Source organism: Rhinolophus ferrumequinum, chromosome 4 (genome assembly GCF_004115265.2).
Source record: "Rhinolophus ferrumequinum isolate MPI-CBG mRhiFer1 chromosome 4, mRhiFer1_v1.p, whole genome shotgun sequence".
In the NCBI taxonomy this organism is placed as follows: Eukaryota; Metazoa; Chordata; class Mammalia; order Chiroptera; family Rhinolophidae; genus Rhinolophus; species Rhinolophus ferrumequinum.
In genome coordinates, this window is record NC_046287.1 from 53,087,660 (window position 1) to 53,114,071 (window position 26,412).

At 40.4% G+C, this 26,412-nt stretch overlaps 1 protein-coding gene across 2 annotated transcripts in view; it reads right to left on the bottom strand.

The window, feature by feature from the left end:
• Positions 1-14,246: 14,246 nt before the first annotated feature.
• Positions 14,247-26,412, bottom strand: part of IRS2 (insulin receptor substrate 2) — a 28,534-nt gene continuing 16,368 nt past the window's right edge. For both annotated transcript variants that reach the window (XM_033105106.1, XM_033105105.1), the window contains one exon: positions 14,247-16,706. In XM_033105106.1, the coding sequence (XP_032960997.1) occupies positions 16,702-16,706 (5 nt within the window). In that variant the 3' untranslated portion in view covers positions 14,247-16,701. The remainder of the gene's footprint in view (positions 16,707-26,412) is intronic.

Genomic DNA, 26,412 nt, shown 5'->3' on the forward strand with positions numbered 1-26,412 from the left:
GCACATCAATTGTCGTAGTACTGCAGTGCTTATTTACTTAGTAATGGTCACAAAGTGCAAGAAGAGTGATGCTGGCAAGTCAGATGTGCCAGAAAGAATCGTAAAGAGCTTCCCTTAAGTGGATAGGTGAATATAATACAATAAGATATTTTGAGAGAAAAAGACCACATTCACCTAACTTTTTATTACAGTATATTGTCATAACGGTTCTATTTTATTATTGTTGTCGTTAATCTCTTACTGTGTCTAATTTATAAATTAAACTTTATCATTGGTGCGTATGGATAGGAAAAACATGACATACGTAGGGTTTAGCGCTATCTGAAGTTTGAGGCATCCCCTCTTGGTCTTGGACTGTATTCCCTGAGGGTAAAGGGGACGTACTGTATCATTTTAGTTTTATATCACCATGGCCCAAGTTAGACACACTCCCCTTCATAGGCAGTCTTCAAAAATCAATTAAGTTTTAATAACTGTCGGGGAAGGTGATAAGAAAAGGGAACACACAGAGTTCTCGGAAGCACCAAGTGCTGTCCCTACTGTGCCTGGTCCTTTGTGTGTTTGTGGGGGCAGCAGTGCTGCCCTGGAGGGCTGGCTCTGGCCACTAGCCTGACATTATCACTTCAGGCCAAGCAGATGAAAGCAGGAAGTGATGACCATGAGCCAAGTGCTTAATGTTTTCAAAAAATGGACTGGACGGGAGGAAGGAGTGAGAGTTTGCTTTGAGAGCAGTAAACAAAATCTTGGCTGCCTGCCAGGGAGGAGAGGCTGACATGTCTAACAGATCCTCGAAAGCTCAGGCCAGTGATGGGGACTCCTTAGGGCTGTGAATGGGGCCGCAGGACAAGGGCTGCTGGGCCTGGGGCAGTCGGCACTCCTTCTCTTCTTGTGCCTCCACGAGGTGGGGCCATGGTAGAGTTTGCATAGGTTTGGTGTTTTGGGAAAAGCCCAACCCAGGCTCAGCGGGATGGTGAGCAGAGCATCATTCTGAACTCTTGCTAGCTGGTGCTTCTAGTTGGCCAGAGAGCTTGTTCACGCGAAGGCTCAGCTACTACTCAGGTAACGGTTATGGAGTTCTTTATGGAGGGCTTGGCTTTGTCGTAGCCAGTGGCTTCCCTTTCTCTGTTGCAAAGAGTCTGAGAAGTTCGAGAACACATCTGCAAGGATAAAGGAGCTTCACAAAGACAGACCCTGTTTTTCATCATCAATTGCCATCACAAAATCTGGGCCTCTGTTACTTTTTAGGGGAAACCTGTTCACCCACATCCTGCATGACACAGTTATAAACCGAATCTCTAATCTTACAAAGCCAATGTGGGCGTGTTGGTCTCTAGGCATCTTCTGGCCTCCCTGGATGGTGCAATGAGATGTCATGTAAAACACAGCAGGAGAGATGGCTCCTTTTTAAAAACCTTCTCTCTGGTTATTTCAACAGAACATGCCAATGTCTGCTCCTTAGCATGTCAGTAAATACTCTTCACTGTGTGAGAACAGGGACCATGACTTGTGTGTGTTTTGCTTTCTTTTGAACAGAATAGACATTTTTAGCAGTCGTCACGGATGATGACAGACACCACGATAAGAGATAACAATTATTGTATCAGTGGATAAATAAAATATAGAGCCTGGTAATTTTTGATTACACTGACTCACAAAATTATCTTAAATGTGGGGGCAGTGGATTCATTGGCATCAAAATCTTGTTAGCATGGGGCCCAACTCATTCCAACCATGGCTTTCAAAGGGAGGCTTCTATGTGATTAGCCAGCAATGAGATAGCACACGTGTTATCGTGCAGCAGAGACCAGCCTCATCAAGGCAGGGCACTTGGGCCGAAGACAACAGCTTATCAGCTCATGCCCACATGCAATGACCATGCTTGCTGGCCCTGAGGACCTCGGCTCCTACACACTGTCCATCCTTCAGCTGTTGGTACGAAGGGGATCACTGTATTGTCACTTGTGGTTTCTGCGGCAGCTCTGGGTCACTAAGGAAATCAAGTACTTTGTTCCCCAGCAGAAACCTGGTTTTGAGTGCTTCACTGTTGCCTGATATTTCACTTACAGCCCTTCTGGTGTGTGTGGACTTCACACATTCCCTCTGTTAGAAGATACACTGTCTACACGAATATCCAGGCTACCTATGTCCTAACCTTTCTCATAGAATATATTTGGCCCCCAAATGAATAACCCTTCAAAGCCAAGGGAAGTTTCTCTTAGTTTGCTTAATGCTGTCCTTCCTCCTATTTCACGCATTCTTTGTATTAGGCAGTAAAGCAAAGCTGCTAATGGTCACATTTAAATGGCAAGACTCTGATAGATTATTTGCATAATTGGTTCTTATTTAAACATGAGAGCTAAATAATGAACTGTAAAGAGTAGAGCAGGAACTAAGTCTTTGTTCTCCCTCCTGTTTTTCCAGTTGGTCCTGCCCCAGGGCCTTTCTACATGCTGGTCCATAGACCTTTGCTCTTCCTCTGAATATCCACATGGATGACCCCTTCGGGACTCTGCTTAAGTATCACTTTCTCAGATAGTCTTTCTCCAATACTCTAACAAAAATTAGTGCTCCTGCCATTCACCTTGACTCTAGCCCTCTCTACATTTATTTCCTGTCTTGTTTGTCTTCATCTCACGTTTTGTGTTTGTTTATTTGTTTCTCACTAGAAGGAAGTTTGGTGAGTGCAGTGACTCAAGTTTCTTCACTACACTATCTCCAGTGCCTAGAAGAGAATCTGATATGGAGGAGATATACAGTAAACATTTGTGGAAGAAATGAATAATGGAGAAGAAATGTTCTCAGTGAAGTGTTTCAAATATGCAGGCAGATATTGTGATTTGCCTTCTCAATTACCTGAAGGCAGCCGTCTTCACACTTGGACAGGGATGGTTGTACTTTTCTGTGTCTTCAGTGAGTGGGGAAGGCTGAGTAAATTTTCTGCAAGGCCTAGCAGTTCCTGTCATGAATTAGTGTTGAACGAATTTCCGTTTGCCTCTGGGCAGCTGGGTGAGGGACCAGAGCTAAGACTGTCCTATCACAATTGATGTTCACATGTAATTTTAGTGATCTTAAATTTGTACACTTTTCCCTGGAAAAGCTGAGGTGTTCCCATAAGATAAGATAATGCAATTTTCAGGGGATATATCCATATGTATATTTCCAATCCAGCATTGCCTAAGTCAAAGTAAGTGCATGTTAGTTAAACCATTATTCTGTTATGCCCAGTGCTTTTAGCACTTGTCCACAAACACTCTACTTTTAGACTAAGTCCTTCTTTCGGTTCAGAGTGTGCTACTTTAAAAATCCTTGAAAAAAAAAAAAAACGAAACCTAATAAAAGATATATATATATTTTAAAAAATCAAAACACATGAGCAAGTTAACACAAAAGCAGCAGCTACTTTTGAAGTCAGAGCTAGATATATGATGTATCAGAGGTTGCTTTTGTCTACCTAAATGTCATTCTCCCTGTCTTCCTTAGACTGAGACCTGATTGCACTTTGCGGTGCAATGTTCCCAGTTCAAAGTCTGTTTCTCAGCTTCTCTTGCAGCTTTTATATGTGTCTAATGCTCATCCTGTAAGACTTGAACAGAAGGCTCAGGAGGGTCACCTTTTTTACACTTTCCCCATTCATCTTGGGGAAAAAGATGTTTGTTGCTAAAGCAAATGGGATGGCTGGAGCTGCAGGAGCCACCTTGGACCATGAAGCAAACTTGAAGACAAAAGATGTGCCCTGAGCTTGGCAATGACAGAGGGAGACTTGGTCTTGGAAAACTCGATGGAAATACCATACCAGCCTTAGAATGCCCACATTTGGTCTCGGTAAAACTAGTGAAACCAAATGAGAGAATAAACTTTTACATGTTTAAACCATCATTGTTTTAGCTTCTCTGTTATCCGAGGCTAAATGTGATTCCCATACAAGTTAGGGATTGGGGGAGCACTGGGATTCAATACTGGTCACTATAAATCAGAGCATATATTTTTAATTCTCTGAGTGATGTTATGCCTTCATAAAGCCAATACACAAGGTAAACATTGAGATATAATGCAAGCATACATTATAATCATTAAAACCCACACATTCACCTAGACTGGTATTGTTCTAGTAAAACATAAGACAAATGCATTCATTCAAAATATTCAACAAATATTTGTTGTGTACCTACTATGTATCATGTGTTGTGTTAGTTTTACCAAAACTTAGTGGGAAAGAACTGGGACTTGCAATAAGTGCTTTGAATTCTGACTTGTGGTTTATTAGCTGTGCGACCTTGAGCAAGTTGTTTAATCTTTCTGAGTTTTGGTGTACTGAATAACACTTAGCCCAAGAGGGTTTGTGAATGTAAAATGAGAATGTGGATAAATGTCACAGGGCAATTGCTTCACAGTATGGTAACAGAGTTTTGGTAACTCTCATATCTACAATGTGACCCTTTCCATCAGGGTGCTCTCTCATGGGAGAAACATGCATAACAATACAGTGAAACTTGGAAGATGCAATAACAGAGGGGTAAGCAATGTGTGTTTGAATCCAGAGAAGTGAGTAACTAGCTCTATTTAGGTAAGTTGAAAATAGGTTGTGTTTTTATTAAATTGTTCACCAAATATTTCTGGATTTCTTCCTTCTGACATATGATGGGGTTATATCCCATGCCCTTTAAAGATGTAGCCATAGGATCTGCTTTGGCCAAGGAAAATATGAGAAGAAACAACAACATGTTTCAATTCTGAGTGTACATTTAAGAGGCAGTGAACAATTTACCATGTTTGCTACTAACAAACTGTGCAGTGATTGTGGGAGCAAATGATGGTGCTTCCATCAGCCTAGGTCTCTGGCAGCTACCAAAAACCACACCCCATTCCTCCCTCCACCCACACACGTTGGTGATGTTATTGTGAGTAAGAAATTAGCTTCTGAGATTTGAGGGTTGCTTATCACTGCAGGATCACCTAGCTTATCCCAACAGATCCAAGTGATGCTTGAAGACTGAGTACCAATTTCCAAGTAAAGAAGTTTTCAACACCCGAGGGCAAACGGAATTTGTTATGCAAAGACACAGATACACAAAGGATTAACATTTGGAGATCAGTTCAATGCACCTACTACCAACAGTGGGAGCTTGGGGCCGAGGCAGAAGTTGAGCCTGAAGTTAGGTGGAGAGGGGCCAGTGTGTACAGGGCAACGTTAACAAGGCCAATTCCCCACAAGTGATTCAAACTCAGAAACCACTCAACAGAACCTCTGAATGTAATAAATTAAGAGCTCAAAACTGAAACAGTAAACAAAAATTAGAATAAGATGAAAATGGGGGATGTAGTCTTAACATCAATGACTTGAGGACCACAACAACATTGGCGTAGCACTAACTCATACATTAAAAATAGAAGGAACAGGATAGACATGGCTGAAACCTGAATTACTGATGGAGAGAAAGCTTCAACTAATCAAAATGAATATAGACACGTGAAAAAGGAGAAAGACATTAAAACATTTAGAGAGAAGCTAAACATAGGGATATGAAGATGTGTCAAGATAAAGCCCATAGAAATAATTATTGTTCCTAAAGTAGAAAACTCAATAAATTAAAAATAAAAAGTGTTCAAATGTATAAAATAAGGATATTTTCTTGACATAAAGAAAGATCTGTACCTGCAAAGGCAGAGTTCACAGTATTGCTGAAAGTATTTGACATAAAATACTCAACACTGAGACATACCCTGGTTGAGCTACTGAACTTCAAAGGATAAAGGCAGAACTTTTCAGACATCTAAACAGAAAAGGAAAATCACTATAAGAGTAAGAAATCAGGTTAGGTAAGATTTTTATATACCAACATTCAGTGCCAGAAGGCAACGGGGAAATGCATATCAAATTCTTGAGAAAAGAACATGTGACCTCAGGATATCCTTACCCAACCAATTTGTTGCTCATCTGCAAAGGCAACAGGCAAATATTCTCATATATGAGAGAACTCAGGAAACATCACATATATAAAGGTTCTTTGAAAAAAGTTTTGAGTTTTCTGTTTGCTTGGTTTTAGTAACAAAATCCAGACAATTAATAGGTCAAAAAGTATGCATATACAAAGGACCAGTGGCAGGACATGAATCACTTTAAGTTGAGGTTGAATATTTTTAAGTAATGTTAATTACATTATAGGAGATATGCATTATTTTACCTTGACAATGCAAAAATAATAATGTAAGTAATAAATATGAGGAGGGGAAAAAGAGGAAAGACGTAGTGAGAGGACATGAGAATGGGAATGGCCTCAGATTTCACAGGAAGAAGTGAAGGAATAATGTGTACCCTTTAAATCTATATTTTTAAAAATGCTTCCAACTTCTGATATTTTGCATTAATTTTTCTTGAGGGATCTTTTATGAAAGAAACAATGTCTCTTAGTAAATAGACATTTATTTCAAGTTCAGTAATTCTTTTCAGTTTCATTATATGTTTTCTTTCATACATGAGCTGGGAGAAATTCATCCAATTTAATAAGGCTCAGGCATACCCTATGAGAAAGGGTGGAACATGGGGAAAAGGGCCATGAAGATAAAACTAAGGAAGTAGGGAGAAGCCACATAATAAAGCACTTTAGTCTAACAGGCTAAGGAATTTTTACTTTTCCTATAAGATAATAAGGGGAAGGGAGGGGTAAAAAAATTTTAAACAAGGGATTTTTTACTCTGATGGAGACATGTTCACACATTTATAAAGTTCATTCTGGAAGATGGTGGAATAGATAAATGCTGTGCTTGCCTCATTCCATGACCACAACAAAATTACAACTAAATTATAGAACAATCAACCTGGAGAATCGCTTAAAGTCTGGCTGAAAAGAATTCTTATAACTAAGGATATAAAGAAGAAGCCACATAGAGACTAGTGGGAGAGGCAGAGACATGGAATTGGCTGGCCCCACATCTGCATGTGGTGGTTGAGGATCAGGAGGGTTATCTCGGTCTCAGAGATTCCCTCCTAGCCCCACACCAGGCACCCCAGCCTGGAGTATATGCACTGGGAAGAGGAGCCCCCACAACATTTGGCTATGAAAAACAGTGGGGATTCCCACCAGGATGGAAGGCTGGAAACCCAGACATTCTCTTAAATGACCCGCATAAAAACTCGCTCGCAAGAACTCACCTTGGGTTCAGGTGGAGGAATGGTAACTCAGGGGGCATTGGAGACATATGAGGTGCAGACTGAGGTGTGTGGCTTTGAGAAGACAGCTGTGAAGCAATTGTTATTTTCCCTCAAGGAAGCCCTCCTCTGATGCAGCTGGCAGGCGGGCGTCATCTTTCCTGTGGTGAGCCCACCCCCACAGGCCAAATTAGAATCTGATTGGTCTGGTGAGCTCTGCTGCTCCACACTGCTGACTCATTGAGACCCTGCCTCACCAAATGGCTTACTGTTGGAGGCTTTATCAGCAGCTGAACCTTATGGAAGCCAGCAGCTGGCAGCAAGCCTGGGAGCGTCCTGGCCTTCTGCGGAGCTACCCCAGGTTCAGTACTGGTGGCAGCCATCCTGGAGTCACAGCGTGGCCTCTCCCATACTCCTTCACCTCCAGCACAAGCAGCAACCAACCATACGTCACTTTGTAACTCCTACCAGGTGGTCTCTGGCCAGTCACAGGCAGTGGGTGACTTGGACCTGCATTGGAGCCCCTCCTAACAGTCCTCAGAACCATCATACTTGGAGGTTGGCTTCAGACCATAGCAGAACACAACCCAATGAGCTCCACAAGTGGCACACACAAAGGGCGATCTCAACAAGCACCAAAGCCCACTGGGGCAAATCCCACTCCACGGGGTAAGCTCCCTGCCCAGCAGCCTATAAGCTGTGGACATGGCCAAACCCCACAGCCAGTCGGTCTGAGGGTCAATCCTACTCACTTATGTGCCAATAGCAATCAAGGTTCAAGTACAACAGGAGGGAACCCACACAAGGGACACTCCTGGAGCACCCAGCACAGGTGACCAGGGAGACTGTGCCAAGGCCCCACAGGGCATCTACTACATAAGACCACCCAGCAAGGCTGGGATATGTAGCAGATCCATCTAATACATAGAAACAAACACAGAAAGGCAGCCAAAATGAGGAAACAAAGAAATAATTCCCAAATGTAATAACAGGAGAAAACTCTAGAAAAAGAAATAAATAAAATGGAGGCAAGCAACCTACTGGAGATAGAGTTCAAAACAATGGTTATAAAGATGCTCAAGGAACTTAGTGAGAACTTCAACAGAGAGATAGCAAACATGAAAAAGGACATAGAAACCATAAAAAGAATCAGGAGTGAAGAATACAATAACTGAAATGAAGAATGCACTAGAAAGAATTGCCAACAGACTAGATGAAGCAGAGAATTAAATCAGCGATTTGGAAGATAAGGTAACAGAAAACACCCAATCAGAACAGCAAAAAGAAAAAAAAAGAATCCAAAAAAATTAGGATAGTTTAAGAGACATCTGGACAACATCAAGCATAACAATATTCATATCATAGGGGTACCAGAAGAAGAAGAGAGAAAGCAAGAGATTGAAAGCCTATTTGAAGAAATAATGACTGAAAATGTTCCTAACCTGGTGAAGAAAATAGACATACAAGTCCAGGAAGTGCAGAGAGTCCCAGACAAGATGATCCCAAACAGACCCACACCAAGACACATTATAATTAAGATGGCAAATGCTAAAGACAAAGAGAAAATCCTAAAAGCAACAAGAGAAAGGCAACTAGTAACTTATAAAGGAGCTCCCATAATTTGTCAGCTGATTTCTCAACAAAACTTTGCAGGCCAGAAGGGATTGTCACAAAATATTCAGTGTGACGAAAAGCTACAACCAAGCGTACTCTACCCAGCAAGGCTATCGTTTAAAGTAGGACAGAGGAAAAGCTTCCCAGACAAGAAAAAGCTAAAGGAATTCATTACCACTAAGCCAGTATTACAAGGAATGTTACAAAGACGTCTTTAAGATGAGGTGGGGATAAAAAATATGAATAAAATAGCAATAACTACATATCTATCAGCAATTACTTTTAATGTAAATGAATTAAATGCTCCAATAAAAAACATAGGGTGGCTGAATGGATAAGAAAACAAAAGCCTTACACATGCTGCCTACAACAGACTCACTTCAGATTGAAAGACACACACAGACTGAAAGTAAAGGGATAGAAAAATATTATTTCATGTAAATGAATATTTTTTTAAAAATCTGGAGTGGCAATACTTATGTCAGACAAAATAGACTTTAAAACAAAGACTATAAGAGACAAGGAAGCACCCAGTAATCACACTTCTGGATATTTATCTGAAAAAACCCAAAAGGCTATTTCGAGAGGACGTGTATATCCATATGTTCATTGCAGCATTGTTTACAGTGGCCAAGATGTGGAGGCAGCCTGGGTGTCCATCAATAAATGCATGGATACACAGTAGGTGGTACATATATACAATGGAATATTGCTCGGCCGTGGAAAGGAATGGGTTCTTACCATCTGCAGCAACACAGATGAACCTGGAGGATATTGTGCTGAGTGAAGTATGTCAGGCAGTGAAAGACAGATGCAATGTAATTTCGCTTACACGTGGAATCCAAAGAACAAAATAAACAAACAAAACAGAAACCACTCACAGATACAAAGAACACTTTGATGGTTGCCAGATGGGAGAGGATTCAGGGGTTCATGAAAAAGGGGAAGGGATTAAGAAGTACAAATTAGTTTTTACAAAGTAGTCATGGGGATGTAGGGTATAACGTAAAGCATACAGTCAATAATATTGTAATAACTATGTATGGTGTCAGATGCATAGTAGATTTATCGGGGTGACAGATGGGAGAAGGATTGGGGGTGAGTGCAAAAGGTGAAGAGATTAAAAAGCACAAATGATTAGTTACAAACTAGTCATGGAGATGTAAAATAAAGCACAGGGAATATAGTCAATAATACAGTAATAGCTATGTATAGTGCCAGGTGGATATTAGACTAGACAGGGGGATGATTTCTTAAATTATATAAATGTCTAACCACTATTATACTGTACAACTGAAATTATTATAAAATAATATAGAATGTCAACTGTAATTAAAAAATTTAAAAAGGGAGTAAAAAGGTAAAGGGGGATAAGAGGTTCAAATTTCAAGGTATAAAACAAAAAAGTCACGAGGATGTAATGTACAGCATAGAGAATATAGTCAATAATATTGTGATAGCATGGTACGGTGTCAGATGGTTGCTGGACTTATCATGGTGATCACTTCTTTAGGTATGTAAATGTTGAACAACTATGGTATACACCTGAAACTGATATAATGTTGTATGTTAGCTCTATTTTGTAATAAAAATCTTAAAGAAAAGATTATTTTGTCACTTTGGCTGCATCATGTTTTATATAATTTCTTGAAGTGACATGAATTAGAGATGCTCTATCAGCATGATTTTACAAAGTTAGACGATAGTCAAGATTAACCTAAAATCCCGATCTGTCCTTCAAGTTTTTAGATCTTTCCTTCAGATTCTTAAATGCTATTTTGGTACATACTTTCATTACAAAGTAAACTAGGTATAAGGCACACTATAATAATTTCCTTTTTGCTGCTTAAATTCAATGCTAAGTAGTGTGCTAATCCTCAGACATGCCAAGACATGAAACAAAACAGTACATATGGGCTTTCAGGCTGTGCCCTGCACAAGGTCAGGGAGCTGTTGACGTGAGCACCAAGGAGAGGAGCACCCGTCTCTGGAGTTGTGAAATGTGGAGGCCCAGTGGGAAAGGCTGGTTGAGTTGGTATGGCCTACCGGCCACTCCCCCATCCCTTCAAAGAAAGAAGGCTACAAAGTCCTATTTTTTTTAAGGCCTCCAGGGAATGTAATGTAAAATCTAAAATTCTCTGGAAATCAATGCTGGCATTTAACAATCTTCATTATTATCAAAGTTTTTCTTGTGGAAGATGAACACATTGTTCTCCCTGTCTTTTGCCCCTTTTTCTGGTTATATCTTCCTTTGAGAAGGTCAGCTGACAAATCATTTCTTATCACAGCCTCTAATGTAACTGATGCTGATAACTCACCACAGCTTTCTCTTTTCTAATCTTAATGTTCCTTGCTCTTTAATGCACCTTCAAAGGTCCAATTTTCCATCCTTTGTATCTTGATCTTTCATAAAATCAGTTCCAATATTGCACAGAATTCAATAAGAAAAACAAACATACATGAAAAACAGAGTAGTAGAATTACATCCGGGGTATTGAAAAGAACAGTTCTGTAAATATAGGCCAGCATGACTATTATGTTCCTGATAATTCTAAATTAATCATTTTTTATACTTGTGCTTTATTAGAAATCTACCTTTTCAAAATCAGTGGACATTGTGAATATGTGCACCATGAACGCAGAGAACACACTTGAGGTGTAATTGCATTTGGAAAGTGTTTCGATCACATGTTCATTTTCTCTGGCCATAGCAGACTCTGTTAGCTGTCTCCCAATAGGATACCACCCACCTTTTCTCCCATATCTTGCAGCCTTGGGCTTCATGGGATGCTGACTTCTTCCCAGGCTAGAGAGTGAATCTCTTTTAGTGTAAATCAGCCATAGCACAGCCTCCTTTCCTAAGGACCAATGCATGGGCATGGGATTGAGTGCTGGTCATGGAAGTAGGGCAGAGCTGGGTGGAGGCGGGTGGTTTGGTTTCATCACTCCAAAAAGATACCCAAGGAAGAGAAACTGTCTTTATTGGATATTATTATGGGAGGATATGCTGTTTGGAACTGCTATAATCATCTTATAAACACGAGGGGACAGGCCTGAGAGATACAAGTCAAGATCCTGATGATGGCTGAGTGAGTGGAAAGATGAAAAGATCCTGGGCCCCTGATGATGTCATTTAGCTGCCTTATTAATCCAACCCCGAACTTCTTGCTATATGAGATAATAAATTCCTTTACTGTTTAGTAGTTCTCAAAGTGTGGTCCCAGACCGCCAGCATAAGCATGACCTGGGAAATTGTCAGAAACACAAATTCTTGGGCCCCACCCAGACCTACTGAAGAGAAAGGCTGGGAATGGGCCGAGCGAACTGGTCTAACAAGCACTCCAGGGGATTCTGGTAAGCCCCAACATTTGAGAACCACTGCTTTAAACCACCGAATTGAGTTTTCTATTATTTGCAGCTAAACACATCTTAATTCATACAGCTACTTGCATTGTATTTTATGTCTTTTCTGAGAAACTCAATTTGATATTTTTGTTTTATATCGAAGTCATCTGAGAATTTACAATGTCATGGATGGGACAGTCTGGAGAGATGAGACAATGTTGTATATTTTCTAATAAGAGTTTGGGGCCACCTCGGTAGGCTGGTCAAGAGTTGAGGTAAGTTTTCTGAGGTACAAGGAATTTAGGTAAAAATTTAGAGCTTTTAGAGTTCCCAGGTGAAAGAAGGGAATTCTGAAATAGAGGAGGAGAAAGAAAAACAGGAGATACAGCTCAGATCAGAGGAACCAGTGCCCAGAAGAGAGCAGAATTTTTTTCTACATGCAGTGCCAAAGGCCAAGAGAGCTTGAGGGCTCAGGTGGATTCAAGAAAAGTAATTTATAGCATCAGATCAAGGAGGTGCTAAGGAAACCACCAAATTGCTACACAGGGTCTTTTAAAGCTGTGGAGTGAAAACAGGCTGCAGAGACAAAAACAGAGATGCAGCTGAAAGAGTCAAAATACAACAGGAGATCCTGAAGGGATGTTCAGCGCTTTCAGACTGTCAAAAACACGACACGACATAGTTACATAGAGAGACCACATAGAGATCATTGCCAAAACAAGAACCGTAAACGTATTCCACTCAGTTGTATAAATCAGCGAAATATGGAAGAGCTGCCCTACTAGAGCAATGATAAAGACACTGCATATTTTAAAAGAAGCAATTATGCACTGTATCCTTCAACTGGTGGCATCTAAGAGTAGCTATAAGTAATGCTGCATCACTCACATACCAGGACTTCTAGTCTACTTCGATGCACAAGTGAAGGAACAGTCTGCCCAAGTCAACCTGGGAACTTGAGAAGTGATATTTAACCTGGGACTATGGCTTCAAGAGACTTGCTATGATTCTGCAGGTCAGCTCAAAGATATTGGACTTTTGAATATGACAATACCGTGAGAATATGACAGCACCATATGCCCTTTTGCATCTTCCAAGCTGACCACAGAGACCATCAATGGGTCAGAATCAAACTTCCCGAAGCAAGGCAGCGAGGTCTTTATCTTTGATCTCCGTATGTCGTGTAACACTTAGCCTTCTCCTAAAAGTTTATAAATTGGTATTGAGTGAATATTTCCAGGATCTACGGCCCTTTAAAACAACTCCTCACTTCATTTGCCGTCAGCTCTTTTGGGTAAATACGTTTGCTGATTCCTGCCTTAAACAACACCCCCAGAATGGCAGCTGTCATCTAGGCACAAACAGACCACACTGTCACCTACAAGTCCCCAAATACCACATAGTGCATGCCAGTCATGTGAATTAAGAGCCATTATTTTAAAATCATCTTCCAAGTTCATCCGCTTTTATTCATTCAAAAGAGATGACACCCTGGTTATTGCATCCCTCTTGTATTAGGGTAAAATGGAGGTATAAAAACATTTCTAACAAGGAACTAGAATCATCTTTGATAAAAATCAATAGGCATCCTTTTTATATTTTCTGCCTCCTAAATTACATCTGCTGGCTCTGATGTCTTCACTTCTGTCTTCTTGACCTGTGCATTGGTTTAACCCTAATGTGTGCGTGTCTGGGCGGCTGCATGGCAGAGGACACAAGTGCACAGCACCTGGCGGTGGCTCCTGCGCCTGCCTCTCAGGAGCTATGTTCTCCAGCAAGTCTTTTAACCTCTTTGTGCCTCAGTCTCTTCATTGAGAAAATAGGGAGGACGATTCCTAACACCGGAGGTTGTTGTGAGCTGTGAAGGATTTAATGTTAGTCCAGCATTTAGAACAGCACCCAGCACCTTGCAAGGGTTCCGTTTTGTAGTCAGCAAAGCCTTTTTTGTTTTAACACTTTGACTTTTCATACATTTTGTGATTGAGGAGTATGTTCTGGTTCCCAGAATAAATATTTCCGAATTAAGAGGTGTCCAAGTATTTTTAGGGGGTGAATATTTACTTATTTATTCCAAAACACCAGTAGAGTGGCTTTATGTTAAACTAAGAATCCACATAGAAAAAATATCCTCAAGTCTTTATTCATTTCATAAATAATGTATTTTATTTTATTGCATATGGCTATTAGGAGAGCATCCATGATCAATACAGACTAAATACAATGCGCTATTCTAGTTCCATTTATTCTCGTCTCCAGCAGCGTCACATTGACCCTTATATACAGCGTGTACAGTGGAAGACAGAGCAAGATAAGGTAAGTCTTTTGTCATATCACAATAGCAAGAAATATATTTAACATCTCGATATCCAGAAACAATACGTACCCGAAAAGAAAACACTGTTTAATAACTGTTAAAGTTTATATAGCAAAAAATATTTTAAATTTAAGGTAAGTCAGGCAAAATGTACAAAGACCCAATATACATTGTGAAGTTTTAGCAAACATAACATTTATACATTTTGGTTCCATTCTGTAAACTAAATTAAAAATGTAAATATTGCATATGCCTTTTTTTTTGAAATGTACAGGATAGAGAAAAATTTAGTATATTATCAACTTTTTATTTTGCTTGTAAGTTGCAGTATGAACATGAACCATTTGTATAGCGGCATGACTACTCTAAGTATAGAGAACTACTTAAATACGCGTCATACACTGTGTTCAGTGGGGTCCATATTCAGTTCTATTGTACCTGGGGAGCGTTACAAAGCAAATACCACCCATCGATTCCTAGTCCCAAAACTAAATCAAAACTTTAGGACATTTTATACATTTTTATAAAGCATATATATTATACACCAAAATTGACCTTCAACCTAACATCGTATGGTCTATGCACTGTTGTGATGGGTAATTTTAGAAAAGTAAAACTTTAAAAATGTTCAGGGGGATCACTTTACATTCAACTTTGTCTTGCAATACAATCCTCTGTTCTAAAAGTTCAGCATGGAAGCAGGAAGACTTTTGCATTGCCATTAAATATATTTTTAAGACATTGAATTTTTTGGTCTTCCTCTAAAAAAAGCCTCATTTTTATTAATGCATTATTCTATAGTGATATATATATCTATATATTTATATATATTTTTTTCTCAAAAAAAAAAAAAAAAAAAAGCTCACACCTCAATGAACTAGTGTAACCTCTACAGGACTATCAAAGAAGATAGGCACTGGGGATGCACCCATGGGAGAAAAAGGTCTACAGCCCTCCATCACGTGTCAAGGGAGCAGCGAGATGACATGACATTCTGCTGGTCGGGGCAGCAGTTTTAGGTGACACCTGTGATAATCGCCACAACACTGATATTTTCAGAACACTGAAAACATAAAACAACGGTCGTCTCGTCAGGAAGTTTTTCCACAAGTGACATGTACCGTGAGATTGTTTTTCTTCTTGTCTTTTTCCATTAATAACATAGGGGCCAGAATGGCTCTTTTATCAGTTTCTTTCCTTCCTTTTTTTCTTTTTTCTTTTTGTTGTTCAGGGCAGTCTCGTGGCCCCACATGACAGCATTAGAGTAAAGATAATAAATACATTTTTTAAAAATCTGCTAAATCAGTGACCACCCTTGAATTGCTAGCATGCCTACGTGAATTTTTGGTTAAAGAAATGCAAGCTCAAGATTAAGGATAGCAGAGACATTTGAGCTTGTAAATAGGATCAAAGGCTTTTGCAATTTGAAGTACCTACATAAACATCTACATAGAGAGATTAACCAAGTTTGTTAAAGGTAAAAAGAGATATTCACCCCCTTCCCAAACCCTTGCCCCCCACCCCTACTACCCAATACAGTTGATGAGTTTCAAAAGTAGGTTGCTTCAGTTACATATATTTATTATTTATTAATCCATCTTCAAAGTCCAATCTCAAATTTCATTTCCATTGAGAAATGTCAGTCCCACACTGGGCTCTGTCTGTGAGTAAACACGCAAGTACCTGGATTGGAGTCCAACAAGCAGCTGTGTACTGGAACCAGTTTAGTAAGGCTGATGACCACACTTGCGACACATTCAGCACAGATACACAGGAGGTCCTGCCGGCCCCTAACCACGCAAATCCGGCTTTACCTGGAACTGAGGTAGGACTGTGGTAGTTTGAGTGTATGCCAGTAAATACCAGATTTTACCACTTTCATGGGTATTGGTAGAATTGCCTAGCATGCTGAGGGACAAATTTGCTTTGCCAAAATAAGAAGCAATTAAGACACTGGCCACAATGGAAAAGGCCAATGAAAACATCCCATTTTCTTGAGAATAATTCCTTCGGCAAATTGTGTCAGAAAACAAAACAAAACACAATACAAACAGCACAAGGATGAATGAATGCTCCCTATGGGAACAAGCGAGCGAGGCATGTGTTCTTGCCTTGTTGGTTGGTTCCATGGTTAATAAAGTCAGATGTCTCAAAACATAGTAATTGCGCAGATCCAAAAGAAAAATTGTAAGCAGCTTCAGGTTAGAAAAAAATGCTGAGCATCTTCTTTTAATGTGATTCTCTGATGTGTGATGTCATGGTGAGAAAGCCAGACAGATCGTCACTCTGAAAAAGAAAGAAGTCAGTAATGAGTGTCAGGAGAGTTAGAGGAAAGGTCCTTCGTAACCCACTTTCCCGATCTGTAGCATTTCCATGAAATGATGTACTTTGGGAAGCAAACATTTCTTCATTGTTTTCCCTGGGTAAACTCCTATTCAGTTTCCCTGGAGGCAGAACTATTAGGTTGAGAGTGAGTTGTGAGGTCCATACAGTGAGGTTCATATTTTCCATTTAAGAAAACTATTCACGTGCATTTGTGAAGGACATTCCATTCCACTGAAGGACAGGTAGAGACATAATTCTACCCTTTAAAGAATGGGGCTGTGCTAACAAGCAACGCCCCTCTAACTGCCTGGGTCTCGGTTCTTCATGTGCACTGTGTGTTTGTGTGTGTGTGTTTGGTTGGGGGTGGAACCACTGCCTTCCTGACAAGGCTGCTGATAAGCTTCTTGACAAAAAACATGACACATAGTATTAAAATGTGTTGTAAACTATACCAACTGCGCAAATGTGTATTACAGTAAGAAAGTGGGAGAAGTAATGAGTCCACACTTCTGCCCTCAGAATACCCATCCAATTGGATACTCTATCCTATTCCTAAAACGACCCAAGATTTCAAAAGCTCCTGCACTGACACACTTGTTACACACCCTCCTGCATCCGCCCAGCTTCCCCATGTTTCAGGTTAAGTAATGTGCTCTCCGCTGAGTATGGTGCAGACATAGCATTACACCCCTAACCAGTTCTAATGGCTTCTGTCCTTCCAGACTGCAGACTCAGTCTCCTTTAACCTTTTCCCAGTTTCCAGCGTTTTCAGCACTTGATGTGTTCCTTCTTTAAGGGACAAGACCAACTTGGGAGACAGTGACATTTCATAGTATTTTACCCTTTCTTAAAAAGCCGCTAGGCTTTTGAACAAAAATGCCAAGTTGCTTGTTTTCATCACTCACCCCAATCGCAGCTACCTGATCACATGTGAGCGTTGTTGGTCACGCCCTGGCTTAAACGGGTCAATTTTCTTCCTTGCAGTTGTATTTACATAACCTGCATTTCTGATCATTTAGAATTCTGACCCTGGATGTTCACCATACTCGTGGGTTTACTTTTTTATGAATCTAATTATTTTGAATTCAGAGGACTGATCCCAGGAAGAGAGAAATTTCCAGTGTGCCCTGTAACTGAGCATGAGCGTGTGAAACCTCTCTGCTCTGCATGCCAGGCCGTTCCCTGGTACACACTGGAAGCACAGCATCATGCGGAGCCAGAAAAACAACAGCCTGTAAGACACGGTGCTGTCAACGTACAACATAAACGTTGCATCTTTTCAGGACTGTGTTTAAAAGTTCCCTACAATGTGACATTTTGAGGCAGTGCTAACTTTATCCTATTAGTTTTTAAAAGCCTTACTTAGATCCTTCAAAAAAATTAGTAAGTAAACTGTTCTGCAAATGAAACCTAATGGAAAACAGGGCTCACATTTTCCTCTGAAGGAAAGTTGTGTCCCCTCCGGTAATTTCATTCATTATCACTGTGATTTCCAGTTCTAAGAGATTGCAGTGAGAACCTGAACATTTGCATCCCTTAAAAAGCAGGCATTTGCTAAAATCCACCTGGATTTGCCTCTCACCCTAAAATGAGTTTTCATTTTGTCACTCAGGCCTTGACTGTGAGACGAATCCCACCACCACCCCAGAATAGGTAATGAAAACCCCGTTGGGTCCGCTTACATAAAGATTTCTATTCACAGTTTATTTTATTTTTACACTAATAACTAGCTACATGTGGCTAAATTGGCTCCTGTTAAATCTAAACCCATTATCTTGAAAACAGCTAAACGTGTAAGTTCTTTAATTCCCCAAACTTAAACATACAGTCATATAAACAGAGGGGTTAATTATTGCTGTAAAATCTATGTCCAATTTCCATTTGCAAATCTATAGGACCACAGCCGTTTTCACTGTTTCCAAGGATGCTTTATTGCTATGAAACAAGTCCTATCATTAGATGTTCGTGAGCTCTAATCAAGTCAAACATGTAATTTTATTTTTTAAAGTATGATACAATTATCAAAACCTTAATTTCTGTGCATTACATTATGAAAGAAAAGAGTTGATAAAAGGCAAGGAAATAATTCATTCATGCATTTATTCATGCAATGACCTTTCAAGATTTTTTAAAAATTCTACTCTTGTGCAGGGCCTCACTGAGGCACAGGGGATACTGAGGAGAGAGAGAGAGTTCCCGCCAGAATAGGAGTCACACGACAGTTATTCTGCAGGGAGGGAGTGAAAGCAGCCCTTTCAAATGTGGGCAGCACTCTGCAAACGCTGGGATTGTGAAGGATTGCCAGGCTGCGGTTACCAGCACAGTGAGAAAGCTATTCCAAAGGCTCAACAGAAGTGAGGCTTTCAGCAACCCAGTAATGCAATTGAATGTTGGGACAGTAAGGAACCCACTTCCCCCAAGAGGCCAAGCAGCCCTCTCTGGAAAGGAAGGGGCAGGAACATGATCATACATGTGGGCCGGTGAGGAGGCTCAATGCATGTGTGTACACACACACACACACACACACACACACGGGCTATCACAGGGAGAGAAATCTGTTTGTGGCACGTGGGACGCAGTTAAGAGGATGGCTACCAGCTCAGAGACAGCTGTCTGGCCATGAGGTACGCAGTGCTGCCAACACATACTGAAATCTATAGATGTACACTAGAGCAAACACAACGTGGACGCAACCTGTCTCCTATTAGGTTATAAAACAACTGCTTTCCATGGACGCCTCCTGTCACGGCAAAGGAAGAGAGAAGAAACCTGTGGGCCTCCTCATGGCCCGTGGAACTTCAATCCATGCCACCCAGCAGCCTGCCACTGAAACACCTGCGGTTTACTATGGACTCCTTGGAGATCCTCCCCCACTCCACACGCTCAGCCAGTTCAGAGAGCCAGTGCCACGTCTTAGAAGTAACCCCACCAAACATAGAGCTGGCCATCAGAAACAATTCCTATGGAATTGCAAAAGAAGGAGAGCAAGAAAAAGGCTGTGGATACCTCCAAATCAGATGGAGATGACTACGATGTGCTCAGCAAAAGGACTCAGACAAAATCTACGGAATGTAAATGCCAAGAATGCACAGAGGAAAAAAAGGGGTCCATTTCAGAAATCGAATTACAATTCTTAATGTGTTATGGAAAGAAGGCCCAAGACAGAAGCTGTCCGTCTCAGCGGAGGTCTAAGACACCCTTTCCAGCCTAGCGAGCCCGCTGTGAATCTCCGGTGCGCATGCCGGCAAGGGTTCTGACCTAGGACCACAAGGAGGGAACCAGATGACAGGAAAGCTGGCGTGGAAACTAGTCAGGGAAGATGCGTGGGCTAAAAGCACTAGCGCACGTGCTGTCCCTCAAGCTGGCTCTCAGTAGTTGAGCTGGGCATCCAGACATCAAACACAGAAGGCCACCTGGAAACCACTCCTGAGGGGGAGGGAGGCGGGAGCTGGAACCTGGAAATATGAACACTGTTTGCCTTTCTATTGACTTACTTTTGAAGTAAGTTCAATGATCCCTCCCCCTGAAAATTAATCTGGTTCATCCAGAGTAGAAAAAACAAGCCTTCCAACACCACTAATCTGACATCCTCAATCTTTAAATATTTATGCTTCCTAATGATGAGGTTCAAGCAAAATTTTATTTATTTTATTATCTATGTTAATTCCAGCAGAAGTAAATAACAAATGATTAATTTTGGGATCACTTCACACTGAATAATACTCATTAAGATGTGAAACATTCTTTGAACACGTTAGGTGCAGCAGCAAAACAAAAAAGAACTATAGCAAGAATCACGTGTTACTCACAAATGCAATTACTGAAAAACCTATACCAGTTCTGCTCCTAGAGGTAATGCATCTAAAAATAATTTAAACTTATTGATACTCATTGAATCTGTCATAGAATTACACACTGTACTATTCTATAGCTCATACATTGCTTTGTAAAGAAACCCATTCACAAAGGCATTGATCTAGACTTACGTGATGAAAAAAACCAAAAAACTGTCAGTAAAAAGATTAAAGTTGTTCCGTATGACAGGTCATGCAGGCCAGCTATTCCCCGTCTTTTACTTGCTCTGTCACTTATGACAAATGATGTTCGCGTGAGGGGTACAGTCCCATGTACCAGTTATCATAATTCCCTGGTGACTTGCGTCACCTTTTTTCTTCCATTTAAAAGAGCAATCAGAATGCAAATGAGCAAGGGTACAGGTGGGGTCCGGTAAAGACCTCGCCTTCAACCTGCTCTGCTTTACAAAAGGAAGGAGCAAGGAAGGAAGGAAGGAGGGAAGGGAGAAAACAAATCACTGAAAAACTCTGACATTAAAACAAGTGGGAAGCTCCCTTATCCTGGATAGCACAGATGTCAAAACACTGACATGTCACACCACCTGTGAGCGGGGCTCCATGATTCCAGTAATATTAGTGGAAAATACAGTGAACATCAGGACTAGAATGTAGGGCCTCATGTAGGCCCCCTGTGGAGCCCAGTGCAGTTTCATGTGCACCCCACACCCCCTTGTAGACAGGGTCTCTGAGGCACAGCTGAAGGGAATGGGACCTCACAGGCCTTTGGTGAGCAGCACTGGACCAAACAGTAGGTAAAAATAACTTATCATTTTCAGGCATATCTGAATTAAGAGTGCTACAGATATTGATTTGCATGACAAACAGGAACAATATACTTTTTAAGATTCAAGTTTATGTTTCTAGTAGCAACTATGATTAAGAAAAAAAACAAACTCTCCTGTGAGCCCAAACGTGTCCTTCAGGCTCATTTAGACTTTTTGTGTTAAACATAGAATTACGGGAGAAAATACACTTTTCAGTTACATGAGAAATTCCTAGAAAAATAAACCTGATAATTCAGTATCTCCTTACTTTACTAAAAGCAAAGTACTCTCAGGACATACCAAAAAAAAAAAAAAAAAAAAAAGGTAAGGTCGGGTATGATAACAAACAAGCCAGAGATTCTAAGAAAATAAGAAAAACGGTCACTTGAACTTTTCTTTTAAATTGAAAAAAAAAAAATCACCTATGGAAGAACAAGTTCCCCAGGACAAATGGGGGCAGTACATTACTTCACCAACCCTACTTGTGAAAGATTTAAAACTTTCTTTTATATGAGCTCATCACTTCCACTGACAATTAAAATCATTTCATTCTGAATGTTTGTTATTAAAGAAATTTCCGAGCATCAAGTTGTAACTTGATGTTAATGACACAACATGAAACAGGATGAGACAATCTAATTTTCATATAAGGCTGGGGTTAATAAAAGGTATCTCTCTTTCTTTGGCTCCTGTTTAATCCATCACATAAGACTTTGTCTTAATCACCAAAGACTAGGGCAACCAGGCCTCCTGGCCTGTTAACTACGGTACTTCAAACTTCCTCCACATAATCAGTTTCACAGTGACCCGTGTTAATTTTATAGGGTATAGCCTCAGCTAACTTTATATCATAATATTTTAAGTATTCATTTCTTTTCTGTGCTTGTTACTAAAAAGCGTGACATGCATATCCTATCAACTATTCTTCTATGGCAAAAGCTTGTCACCACAGCTGCAGCAGCAGTATCCAATGTCATAGGAGAAATATCGATTATTCTTCAGCACAAACACCTGAGAGGCAAAAATGCCCCCTGAATTGCTGGGGGACCCTTCTCTTCAATTTTGAAATATTAGACCTTTCTAGGTAAAATCCAGATGAGGGAGCATCAGTGATTTGCCCAAAGCCTACTAGCTGGTCAATAGGAGAGTCCTTAACTTCTTCCAGAACTTTCCTCACTGCCATAACTGTCAATATCTGGAAATAATGAAAGGGGAGTGCAACTGGGGCTGGAATGGGGAAGAGGTGTGGAACTTTCACTTGGGGACCCAGAGTTTAAACTTTTACACAGTACCATTAGCTCTTTATAAAACTCTCCCAATGACACAGAATACTGCACAGACAATGAATTTCTGCTTTGTGCATCTGTCTTCCTTACAAGTTGAGGAGTTGGACTATGCCTGTTCCCAGCATCTGGCACAGTGCCTGTTTGGTCCTTATAAAGCTTTGTTGAATTAAACCGAAATAAAAACCCATGTGGTTTATGCCATTTCTCATAGGCAGAAAAGCTAAATAAAATCTTCTAAAGGAGAACAAAACTTTAGAACTGTCTGAGGCCCAAGAGAAAAGACCTCACATGAGAGTGGAATTCTAAAACAGAGGTCAGCAAAGTACAGCCAATTTTGGCCCATTGCCAGTTTCTGTAAATAAAGTTTTATTGGAACACAGCCACATTCATTCATTTGCACATGACTGCTTTCACAGTTTAACAGTAGAGTTGAGTGGTTGTTACAGAGACTATATGCCCCACCACATAAGTAAGACAATGAGGAGAATGAAGGGCAAATTTGTCAAAATAACACTGCATGTTTCCATCTGTATGTTACACCTGGAGACTAATTGATACCCCCTTTGAAAATTATCTGCACGCTTACTTACGCACATTAGAAAGGCAATACGATCTACTAAAAACCATGCGATCCAATTACAGACCCTACTGAAAATGAGGAAGCAAGTCATGAAATCATTTATGAAGCCAGCACACTTTTTGAATTAATTTCCTTTACCTATGGTTCTTCTATGTGCTTTTTCATGAATAACACTAAAGTACTAAATAACTCTGATTATTACTAAATATATCCTACACTACTACTCTCAGCTTTACAGAGGTCAACTTATAGACCATTAGATCTGCAATTCAAAAGGGCCCAAATCTTTTCTCAGGTCATTTGAGAATGCGAATATAAGCATTATGTTTCTACCCTACAATATGGGAATATAATATTTAAGGCAATTGATAATAACTCGCCTTAAAATTGCAAGTATCCTGAGGGAAGTGTAATTCTTCCCTCAGATTATTAAATCATTATTTATGATTTTCTATTGATGTAAAAAATATGTCTTTTATGTACACTATAAAATTGTTTTTGTTGCTTATTGCTGAAGTTCTTGAACCTAAATTGTATGTTTTTCCTATGAAATTAAGGTAAAGTAGAATAACAATTTATTCAACATACATCAATTCCCAGTAGCCTGTTGTTATATATCATTACAAATAGATCTTTTTTCCTTCAAATATTTAAGAATTGCTATTGCTTTTTTTTGTTTGGTTTTAGTTTTATGATTCAATTCCTTTTTTTGTTTTTACTTACCATTGACCTTGAGATAAGCATTTTCTGGAAGTCTGAAATTATGCCCAATACAACTCAAATACTCTCCATAATATCACTGAATAAGAAACATACTCGTGAGTATAGTTAAAAAGGGATACCTTTGGGATTCTAAAATATACCCTGGTTTTCTCATTTAACAAAAATGCAGTAATTTGAAAATGTATAAAAATAGGTGTAGTGAAGCACAGCTTTCATTGCAGAAAAAATAGAAAAAGGTTAAAGAAAAAAGGGAAAAATTGTGCAACCCATTGCCACTCCCTACGCCAGTGACAGGGCCATCCTCCTTCTAGACACTGAGGTTCAACAGGCCACTTCGCGTTTGTGGCCTAAGCAGCCTCTGCTTTTAAACTGTAGGTCAATTTCCTTCCCGTCTGTAACATCTGCATAATACAGGACGTCAGCTTTGCCTCTTGGGAGGGAGAATATATCTAATTTCAAAGGCCTTGTGCAAATGGGCACCCAGCCTTTAGGTGCAGGATCTACCAGTAAGATCAAGGCTGAAGGTCAAACCCTATTCAGGAATTGCAGTGCACACTCTCTACGCCCGGCACAGGTTGGAGTCCTCATTCCCACCATCAGCCATCTCAAACGCATTCCTGGGAGCTTAGGAATGACTCAGGGCAAGCTGCCCCCACGCCTTAAAACCACATGCCATTCCCATGGCTCAAGAAGACGTAGGTGTGGAAAGCCACTGGCCTCACCAGTTAGGGTCCTGGGGCAGCACTTACCAGCCTGTTCTCTCTTATGAAAATGGGGACATTCTCCTCCTGCTCTGAATTTCTTACTGGGTCATTGTGAAACTAACAAATGAGATTTTATGTATAAAATTTATAAATCAATATAAACAATACATATATAAATTTTTTTCATATGCCGAGCAGCCCATGCTACTGGTATGACTTGTATCTTGTGGTCGGATCCCTTTGCTTTCTTCACGCACCTTTAAATGATGTACACATGTAACCACACGTTTTGTTTTGAACTACAAAGACTTCTGAAGCCCGGGCAGCCCCTCGCTGCCAAGCTGAGCCTGCTCCTCCCACCCTGCTCTTCAGCTAATTTGTGGAGCCACAGCCGTGGTCTCTCTGAGCACATGTGCCATCACAGCTTTTTCTTCATTCAAAATTATATCCATGAATGACATCATGAACAATTGCAAATTCAGCAGCAAATAATCAACTGACGAATACACAAAAACAATGGCAAATAGCTCCTGGAATAAAATGAATAAACTTGTTTTAATTGGATAGAAGCAGAACAGAAGTAGAACTGTTTTCCTGGGGGTAACTCCAGGCCATTTACAGCTAATAGTTCTTAAAGGCTGCACAAAGTGCCTTGCCTAGCTGCTTTCTTCACACCCTGGGGATGGGACAAAACGGCCGGACAGGAGTCGCATGTGCAGGCAGCTGCACCATCAGAGAATGCATAAATCCCTCTTCATGTTGCATGTGACCAGAGAGCGTGAGGCGTCATTAACTAACTGGGCTCAGATTAGTCGGGGCCACAGGCGAGTCTGTTCTCTCTCGTTTATACACAAAGGTGAACCGAAACGGAGATCGGCATTTAGATTCCCCTGCAGGTGAGAGACGTAACTGGTCCATGTGCATTTATGAAACATGCATTTTCCTCACAGACAGGCTAGAAGGAGAGTAGGGTCCTTTACACGCAGTGCACTAGCATTGCTCAAGTTTTACACCCTGAGCTCCAAACTCACTCCATTAGCGTGTTCTTGTTGAGGTGGAATCTCTATGAAATATATAGACTAATAAAGGACCTATTATTTTAGTTTCCAAATCAGCTGAACAATCAAAAATCAATTTGTTGTACAGCCTGAGTTTAGCACCTCTTACAGGAATGCAGAATATTCGGGACGCTCTGGGTCAGTGAGAGTTAGGAATAAGAGGTCACACACGTCACTAAACCAGCTCCAAGAGGTTTGTCCAGGGTTTGTCCCGGGAGAGGGTTTTTTTTTTTTTTTTTTTAAACAAATGATGGCACTGTGTTACCTAGAAGACACAGAACCAGATAGCAGCAGCCATCCCCCCCAAAAGCCAGGAAAGGCTCTCCAGCACGGCCTCGGCAGGCCCGTGTCTAAATCTCTCCACCCTTGGGTTTTTCCTTTTAAAAATAAGGAAAGTAACAAACAAGAACTTGCCCTCCAAGGAGGTTCTGAGGATTAAATGCCATTGTAAAATGTTTTATAAATTATCAGGTACTTTACAAGTTTGTTTGCGTAATCAAGTAGGCAAGTCTATGACTAAAGACTTGTACTTGGATTTCGCTGTTTATCTTGTGAAAATTTCTGGCTGTCATCCCCACTTTAATTGTATCTCAGTGTCTTCATTCCACTAGAAAAAGTTGACGTATGTTTTTCACATTTTATGTACCATTTTTGAGGAGGAAAATTCAAGAATTGACATATACCTCACTAAGGAAAAA